Source organism: Cetorhinus maximus, chromosome X (genome assembly GCF_964194155.1).
Source record: "Cetorhinus maximus chromosome X, sCetMax3.hap1.1, whole genome shotgun sequence".
NCBI lineage: Eukaryota > Metazoa > Chordata > Chondrichthyes > Lamniformes > Cetorhinidae > Cetorhinus > Cetorhinus maximus.
In genome coordinates this window covers 6438352-6448087 of record NC_135917.1, presented here as the reverse complement: position 1 = coordinate 6448087, position 9736 = coordinate 6438352, and the positions used below count along the sequence as shown (strand labels likewise).

At 44.3% G+C, this 9736-nt stretch overlaps 1 protein-coding gene across 1 annotated transcript; it reads right to left on the bottom strand.

Annotated features, from left to right (window-relative positions):
- Positions 1-4137: 4137 nt before the first annotated feature.
- On the bottom strand, positions 4138-9035 carry LOC144672659 (keratin, type II cytoskeletal 8-like). The gene is made up of 9 exons (XM_078534532.1): positions 8586-9035; positions 8228-8436; positions 7509-7569; positions 7298-7393; positions 7016-7180; positions 6789-6914; positions 6163-6383; positions 5435-5484; positions 4138-4968 (listed from the first exon to the last, which is right to left on the bottom strand). Exons 1-9 carry the CDS (start codon positions 8970-8972, stop codon positions 4793-4795), a joined length of 1491 nt encoding a protein of 496 aa, XP_078390658.1. The 5' UTR covers positions 8973-9035; the 3' UTR covers positions 4138-4792.
- Between the last annotated feature and the right edge of the window lie 701 nt (positions 9036-9736).

Below are 9736 nucleotides of genomic sequence, written 5' to 3'. Positions count from 1 at the left end.
ATCATAAGGTCAGAAGTGGGGATGTTCGCTGATGATTGCACAATGTTCAGCACCATTCGCAACTCCTCAGATACTGAAGCAGTCCATGTCCAAATGCAGCAAGACCTGGACAATATCCAGGCTTGGGCTGACAAATGGCAAGTAACTTTTGCACCACACAAGCAATGAACATCTCCAACAAGGGAGAATCTAACCATCAGCCCTTGAGGTTCAATGGCATTGCCATCACTGAATCCCCCACTATCAACATCCTGGGGGTTACCATTAACCAGAAACTGAACTGGACTAGCCATATAAATACTATGGCTACAAGAGCAGGTCAGAGGCTAGGAATCCTGTGACGAGTAACTCACTTCCTGACTCCACAAAGCCTGTCCATCATCTACAACGCACAAGTCAGGAGTGTGATGGAATACTCCCCACTTGCCTGGATGAGTGCAGCTCCCACAACACTCAAGAAGCTTGACACTGTCCAGGACAAAGCAGCCTGCTTGATTGGCACCACATCCACAAACATCCACCACTGACGCACAGTAGCAGCAGTGTGTACCATCTACAAGATGCACTGCAGGAATTCACCAAGCCTCCTTAGACAGCACCTTCCAAACCCACAACTACTTCCATCTAGAAGGACACAGTCAGCAGATACATGAGAACACCACCACCTGGAAGTTCCCCTCCAAGCCACTCACCATCCTGACTTGGAAATATATCACTGTTCCTTCACTGTCGCTGGGTCAAAATCCTGGAACTCCCTCCCTAACAGCACTGTGGGTGTACCTACACCACATGGACTGCAGCATTTCAAGAAGGTAGCTCACAACCACCTTCTCAATTAGGGATGGGCAATAAATGCTGGCCTAGCCAGTGATGCCCACATCCCATAAATGCATTTTTAAAAAGTTGGACAAGGCTAATTTTCTTTCCCAGTTACATAAAAAAGTGACTGTCACTGGAAATAAATGAAACTTGAGAGGCCTCAAGTAACTGTTTTCATTAATAAACTGGTTCTTCTAGGATTTCAAAGTGAATATATTTGTCCCCACCTTCTTTATTGTCCAACAGATATTTACTTGAAAGGTTTGTAGAATTCGCTGAAACATAAACAGAGCTGGGTTCACCAACTGACTTTGTACCAGCGCTGACACTTTGTGTTGAAAGTATAATTTTCATAATATTTTTCTGGTTTATTGTGAAGTAGGTTTATGGGGGTAAGTATAGGTGGTTCTGTGTGATGTAATTACATTTGGAGTCAAGTAGACTGCAAGTTGAAATCATCAAAAGAAGCTAGGTATAGAAATGTGCTTGACATGCTAATGAGTAAACATGGATGCTGGCTTAGCATGTAAGGTGTGAAGGGAATTTGCATTTTTAGATAAATGAAGGGATTGTTTGGATTTCGAAGGGAAATCCGTTTACAACTGTTTACAACTGTTTACAACCGTTTACAATCCGTTTACAACTAACCAGATAAGCAAGGCTAAGTGTTTATTTTTCCCAAAGGTTACTGACAATATTGGCAACATGAAATTTATATTATGAGGTTACAGTTTCAAAGACATATGGAACAATAGAATTTACATATTAAAGAGAGAGAAACCTATATAAAGGAGAATGAAAGGCTATGTAAAGAAGACCATGTAAGATCTAACAGGCCTCCAAGAAGCCTCCAGCCATTTGTGCATAAGTCTGCCTTGTAAAGTAACTGAAGTTGGGGAAAAGCCATTTGGAATTCCACTGTCAAGTGGATATTGTGTTAATTTACTGGCTTTGTTTAAAATCTAAAATCTATTTTGGGACCATTGCCCTCAAGGGGGTGTAACTGAGAGTCAGGTCAATTAGGAATTTTAGGATTTGTTATAGTAGCAAGTAATTGTAGTCTTGTGTATGTGCTTGAAATCTTTTATTTTGTTAATAAGTATTTTAATTTAATTTTTTTAAAATCTCTAAATGTCCTGGGGGACTCATTACTTCTGAATTCAGTGCGCACATCTTCTCGTAATAAGTACAAATTACAAAACCATTGTGATAGTGTGACCAAGTTTCCCTTGTGGATTTGTTCCACCTGGCACGCATCATCTGCCATGTCATAACACTTGAATAACAGAAATGGCTGCAACACCACAAGGAGCTTTCAGGTTCTGAGAGAAAACCTGATTCCTGAGCGAGTGCCATATTCAGATTTATTGAAAGCAAAATACTGTGGATGGTGTTCAGATTTTTTGAAATAGTTACAAATAACAAAACCTATGCAAGGGATTTTTTAAAAATTCATTCACGGGATGTGGGCTTCGCTGGCTGGGCCAGCATTTATTGTCCATCCCCAGTTGCCCTTGAGAAGGTGGTGGTGAGTTGCCTTCCTGAACCGCTGCAGCCCATGTGGTGTAGGTATACCCACAGTGCTGTTGGGAAGGGAGTTTCAGGACTTCAGCACCAGTGAAGGAACGGCGATATATTTCCAAGTCAGGATGATGAGTGGCTTGGAGGAAAACTTCCAGGTGGTGGTGTTCCCATCTATCTGCTGCCCTTGTCCTTCTAGATGGTATGGTTGTAGGTTTGGAAGGTACTGTCTAAGGAGCCTTGGTGAATTCCTGCAGTGCACCTTGTAGATGGTACACATTGCTGTTACTGTGTGTCGGTGGTGGAGGGAGTGAATGTTTGTGGATGTGGTGCCAATCAAGCAGACTGCTTTGTCCTGGATGGTGTCAAGCTTCTTGAATGTTATGGGAGCTGCATTCCTCCAGGCAAGTGGGGAGTATTCCATCACACTCCTGACTTGTGCCTTGTAAATGGCAGACAGGCTTTGGGGAGTCAGGGGGTGAGTTACTCATTGTCAGATTCCTAGCCTCTGACCTGCTCTTGTAGCCACAGTATATCAGAAGTAAGCCTAAACTCAATGGATGCACTCTCACCTCTGAGTCAGAAGTTTGTGGGTTCAGAGACTTAGGGACATACACTGCGGGAGTGCTACACTGTCAGATGTGTCATCTATCATAAGAGTCATTAAATCCTACCAGTGGATAGGTGTTGTTGCCTGTGGCTGGAACTAAGTGTGATGGTGAATGTGATTGATGGAGGGAGCAGCCAATAGTGAGGAACGCAATAATTCAAATGCACCTTCCAGCTAGGTTGAGATAATTTGGAAAAACAAACTGAAATACTCTTGAACAATTCCACTGAGAAAATAGTAAAGAATCTTTGTTCTTTTTATGTTAACAAAAAGAAACCACTGGTTTTACTATTCACAGTTGCTATCTAACTATGGTGTAACAATTGAGTAGATTATCATACTTTATGCATGCAACTTGTCTGAAATTAAGTTTGAGAATACAATATCTGGTTTATTTGCTTTTTGTAATAATTTTAGAGCCTCATTCCTTACTTTTGATTTATCTGTTTCATGCCATCTGAGCTCTGAATTGCCGCTTTGAGCTAATTAATGAAGTGGAATATTATAAGACAAATGTGAGTCACCAGAAAATGTATCCATGTGTAAATAAATACCTAGATAGGGGTGTTCTGGCTGGGATTTCTTGAAGCACAATCAAGTGCCAGAATTTTAAAAATATGGTTGCTATCATAATCAGGGCAAGCTGGAATTCATGTTAATGCCTCACCTTCTTTGACTTGTTTGGAGGAGAGAAAGTGAGGTAGTTTTTTCTGAGAATTGTAATCTGGCAATGACACTGGTGCATCTGGGTGACTGCAGTATGGCTTTGATCTTGTTCACTGGAGGACTTGGGGGAAGTCTACACTTCAGTTTCTAACATACTGAAGAGTATGCATGAAAACATTGAAACAAAAAAGAGTCTGTACATAACTTTATTTGATCTCTTTCTGGGATGAGAGATCTCATTTTAATGACACTGCTAAGCTAAACTGGCAACCCAAATCATTCATTTTTTTTTACTGAGCGTGGTATTCTGATTCTCACTCATTCTGTATGTCCTTTTATATATTTGTGCTTGGTATATGTCTTGCCTGTTCAGCTGTAGCTTTTTTATGAATAGATTCAGAACAAGTGTGGCTCAGAAATTCTGAAGTACAAATATGTAACATCTAAAGCATGATGGGGGAAAAAATCAGTGCAGGAGAATCAAACAGAGAGATAGATATGCGGAACAGAGAAAAAAACAATTTGGAATTGCAAAAGACATATTTATTCAATATTTCACAGAATGTGATGAAAAGATAATTCTCTGGTACAAGGAGATATAGAATGTGAAACAGATCCATACAGAAAACATTGGATCATTTCCTATTCTAAAGAGCCCAACAATTAAAGTAAAGTATCTTAGGTAGTTTTCCTGTAAGCCCAAAATAACCTTTAAGGAGCTAGATATCTATCTTTCCAGATCAAAGTCACAGAACGTCAAGGAGATACTGAGTATTCACACTAATTAATCCCAAAATATGTCTGCCCACCAGATTTTTGGTGATGTCAAATTTATACTCCCAGCCAAATGGTGAAGTCACGAACAAATAGTCGGATGCAATGCTACTGGGGTCACATGGCAGTCACAAGGAGAATTAATTAATGTGACAACCATGCTGCATGTATGAGGCAGACTGATGAGTAATTTTTATGAATGTCGACAGACTGGGACAAGTTCTTACCCAACAAATCCCTTAAGACTTAAACGACTGTGGATTTGCTGATTCACCAGTGTTAGTACAGAAAGAAGGCTCCCCAAATATGCAAATCTAGAACTGAACTTTCAGGCGAAGATGTAGGATGAAAATTGATTTGTCTGGAGGCCAGAACCAGAGAGTGGACAAGGCTTTCTATCCATTAGATCAATGGTGTTGTAGTTGAAGACACTGTAATTCCATCTACCTGCTCAGTTTCCCTCACAAGCAGACGTTTTGTGCTTTTAGAGCCAGTTGTCGAGATTCCTGAACTGAAATGAGAGGTTTCGAAACTTGAAGGCATTCCATAGCTGATGGCATTAGACCCCAAAACATAACCTGAAAGCAAATAAAAAATACAAACTTCAAATGTGTGACAGGTGTGGTCATCAAAAAAGGTCCTCCATGGAGGATCAGTTTCGAAAAATCCCCTTTCATCGACACAGGAGCAGCCAAAAAGCAGCAGCATTACAAGGAATTTCGGCTGACCCAATCTGCAGCACCTATTGATCTCATAATTAAACACAGAGACATTATTTACAGTTATGCATGACTAAAGTGAGAGCTGAATTATGGAAATACAAAGCCATTCTGTCAGCCTCTGGGAACTGAACAAAGAGAGGTTAAGGTTTGGGAAGCACTGTATAGATCCTTCTTCAGAACACACACACTGGGAGCTGAAATGACAACCTGTCTATTCGCTTCTCAACAAATGAAAATGACAGAATTTCACATTTTTGTTTTGGAATTCAAGCTCTTCCTCCCGGAATTCTTACTTCAAACTAGGAATTAGGAATTCTCTTACCTTGGTTCTGTACATGCTGGATGTTAAGGGTTTTTACCCCACTTATCATCCTGTTGATAATGGAAACACAATCATGTTACAGCAGGTATTTGCAGCATATTTACAGTCAGATTTCTCTTGAGTTGACCAAATTTCTCCCTCTCCCAGTAACACCAGCATCTGCTGGGGTTCAGCATCGAATGGGCACAGTCACCCTCCAGACCCTCGCCCAAAGTGCCCATTCTTCATGTATGGCCACAGGCTGCAAATGGCAGCAGGCCATTTGGTCATGGGGCAGAGAGATCCAGACCTTCAAGCAGAACACACTGCATAGCATTCAGGAACAGGCTCCTGGGCTGCTTTAACCCCCCATTGCTTGTGACCCACAGCCCAACTGGACGCCCCAACCACCGATCTGGTTCAGCTTCTGCTCGGTATAGCTCAGTTCCACAATGCCCACACCCAGTGAGACATCAGGAGAACTTTACTGGTTTATCTCTATGAAAGGAAGAATGATTCACAGGCCAGGGATTCATTCTGAGAGTCAGTGTGATGTTTGTGTCTCCTTAGATACCGAGCAGCTTTTAAACCAAAGTTCTTGTAGAATACCCTGGCACTCTGAGTTCCTGCACTTCATTCCATTAACAGATATCAATAAAGCACAAGTACAGATTGGATTCTGCCACTAGATAAAATGATGCACTGTGCTCAGTGTGATGGCTGGAGTTTGTAACTGCCCCATATCCTACCTTTCCTCCTCTCCCTCCAGCAGAGACTTGTAGGTGGAAATTTCAACATCCAGATATAACTTGACTTGCAGCAGCGCCTCATATTCCTGGACTTGTTTCATCAGCTGTTGTTGTGCATTGGCCAGGGCACTTTTCAGGTCTTCAATCCTATCCTTTGCACCTCTGAGTGACAGCTCGCCGCGTTCCTCGGATTCTTTGATTAAAGCCTCCAGTTTGAGACGCTAAGTAACACAAATATTAACATGGTCACTTCCATCGACACTTTGTGCATCAGAACAGCGCTCAAAGCGAGTCCTGGGTAAAGGCAGGGGGTGAAGGGAAGATGTGTTTGCTGGTGGCATCATGACAATGAATTGGGAACAGCAGTGTCGTGTGCACTGCAGGCTGGCAAGGGATTCACATTGGAATGTTTCCTTACCAGTATCGGAAACTTACCATCAGTGAGAGAGCAAGACTGGCAGAAATAGGCAAGATTGCACTGATCCCGCCACCACTTCTTGTCCAATTGTTCTTTTGGATGGGGTAGGATGGGGGAGAGAATGAGACACACCCAGAAAGACAAAGCGCCATTCACAACAATGATTCACTTGTTCCCATTATCATGTTGCTTTCACTTCTTTGCCTACCTCGTTTCTCAGACTCTCAATATCATTATTCAGTGCACGGATTCGCTGATTCATCTGTTTAATCTCATCCTTAGTCATACGGAGCTCATCCCCATATTGTCCAGACGACATGCTCAGTTCCTGCATCTACAATGAAACATTGACACGGAGTTAGCAAAAGATTTCACACTTCAGCACGGACTGCAGATCTATCAATCCATGTGAGACATGAGGATTGGGATCTTAACCTTAGTCTGTTTCCAAATCTCCGCTTCTTTACGGCTCTGATTGGCCATGTTTTCATACTGAATTTTGGCTTCAGCAATGAGTTGTTCGATGTCCAGTTTGGGTCCACTGTCCAGTTGCACGCTGACAGATGTGTTCTGAATCTGTGCCTGCAGCTCACGGATTTCCTAAAGATCGGCGGGAGAAAAGATTGAAAAGTGATTGCAAACTTTCTAGCTGCATTGGATTACACTGGATTAGATTCAACAGCAGAGGACAATTGCTGGGCCATGTCACATTGTTACCTCTTCAAAGATTGATCGGAGGAAGTCGATTTCATCGGTCAGGCTTTCCAGTTTAGCTTCCAGCTCTACTTTGCTCATGTAGGAGTCATCCACGTCCTAAAGAGGAGAGGGACAAAGTACTTTGAAAAACTCTCTCAAGGGAGCCGTTTGCTGTCGGCCTGCACACAGATATATATATATATATATATATATATATATAGAGTCACCTCACCTTCTTGACCAGGACAAACTCATTCTCCATTTCCGTGCGCTTGTTAATTTCATCTTCGTATCTGGAATGAAGCAGATTATTTGACTGAGAATCCTGTGGAAATCAATCTTACTGTCCAGTTGCCATTACATTGCCTATTTATCAAATATCTCTCCAGATAATCACCTTTCCCTGCAGCCCGAGTTTACCCAACCCACTAACTCCCCACCCCACCCCATTACCCCAATTCACTCATCCCTCTCCCTGACCTTCACAGCTCTGGGAGGCTCCTCCACCTTTCCAACAGATTCGTTCAGCAAACAGCTCCTCCAGACCCAGATACTTGCTCCGTCCTATCGTCCGCAGCCCAGATGCCCACAGTCGGACACTTCCCCGTCCCGGAGAAGTGACCCTACAGGGACCGGGGGCGCTGACTGATGTTTCCATCTCCACAACGCAGGGCGACTGATGCCAAATGCGGCAACCAGCTGGATCCCAGTGGGAAAACAGCGGACTCAGCAGCCAGTAATGTGACGGGGACGAGTACAGGCATTTCCCCTCACTCCTGCAGTTTAGTCTACATGACCATCCTGAGGATTATTTCTCCAGCTGTCATTTTGCCAGCTCCTGATCAATCTGTCAAAGTGGTCCTAATGTCAAACTGGGACTTTGTCTCGTTCACACACGACAAGGGATAGGGAGAAAAACGTGCCCAAATCCAGCAGCAGCAGCGCACTTACTTGCCCTTGAAGTCTTCAACCAGACCTTGCATTTGGACAAGATCGGCCTCGAACCTGAGTTTCTCCTGCCCCAGTGTTTCCAGTTGTCTTTTCAGGTTGTCGATGTAAGTCTGGAACATGCTGTCGATGTTGGATTTGTAATCTCCTTGTTCTTTCAGGAGATTGAGTTTGACCTCCAGTTTCTTATTGACCTGCTCCAGGTAACGAACCTGCCGGTGTAAAATGAAGACACAGTTACATCGGAAGGGAATGGGCTGCAAAGTGAGAAGAGACATTTCTGGAGACACACCAAGTCATTGAGAAAAGACACAGAAGACTGGCTTCCAGACACGGCCGCCTGGACAGCTCGGAACTTTACCTGGTCAATGAATTTGACAAACTGGTTGTTGAGCCCCTTGATCTGTCTGCTCTCCTCCAAGCGGACACTCTGCAGGGTGGTGTCATTTTGAGGGAGAGGGCTGTTGAGGTCAATGTTAGTGGATTTCTGGATCAGCCCCCCCGAGTAGCCGCTGCTAAACCCCGAACTCGCCCCATAACCTGAGCTCCTGAGGAGCGGGGCCGATATTCTCCGTGATTGACCTAGGATCAAACTCTGTGCTCTCCCCTGGAAGGGGTAGGCACTCCCGCCGCCGCTGCTGCTGCTGCTCACAATCCGTGCGGAGGATAATCTGCCTCCCGTTCCGCTCAATCCTCTGACGCTGCCGCTGCCGCTTGAGGACCTGTAGGAGAAACTTGAACGAGACATGTTGAGGTTGTTGGAGAGAACCCGGAGTGCGAAACTGAACGGCTGCTGGGACTGAGGGCGCTCCCAGCTGCTTTTATGAGCTGTGTGGATCGAGGCTTGGTCAGGGTGTCAGATAACAGCAATGGGAATGGAGAAACCGAGAGAGGGGAGGAACCAGTCACCGCCCTTTGCCACGGGTCCCAACCTGTCCCTTTGCAGAGCAGCAACACCTGGTTCCTGCAGTTCCTGCCGCTGGCCAACCTGGAGTCAGCAACAATGTGTGGCTTTGGGTAGCAGCTCCGTCCCCAACCTGTAGATCATCAGCTGGATGTGGGGCTGGGAGACTCCAAGAGCCTTGAAAAGGTCCCTGTGAAGGAGCTGTCTGAGAGGCCAGAAACTGCAGTGGATATGATGAATGTCAATGGAGAGAGCAGCTCACAGTATTAGAGTCTATCAGTGCAGAATAACACAGGGGAGACTGTGTGAGAGGGGTGAGAGTTTACAGCTCCCTTCATCACTGTGATCTTCCAATCCCATATTATCTCTGGCCACTTGGACGTTGCCCACTTTATCCACCCCATCCTTGACTGAATTCTTTAAAGGCTACCTCTTTGACTGAGCTTCTATTCCTCTAGCCTGAACTCTCCTTAGTGTGCCTCCATGTCAAATGATACCTGACTATGGTCTTGTGAAACATCGGGACACTGAGGGTGGTAAAGGCGCAGAATGGTCTCTGGGTGGGGGACTTCAATGTCCATCATCAAGAGCGGCTCGGTAGCACCACT

Bases quoted from the DNA above. Each gene is read 5' to 3' on its own strand.
- LOC144672659 (XM_078534532.1), bottom strand. From the start codon at position 8,972: ATGTCTCGTTCAAGTTTCTCCTACAGGTCCTCAAGCGGCAGCGGCAGC. The intron at 8,437-8,585 runs GTAAAGTTCCGA...TTACACCGGCAG, and splicing joins TTGTCAAATTCATTGACCAG to GTTCGTTACCTGGAGCAGGT. The intron at 7,394-7,508 runs GTGAGGTGACTC...TCTCCTCTTTAG, and splicing joins AGTTTGTCCTGGTCAAGAAG to GACGTGGATGACTCCTACAT.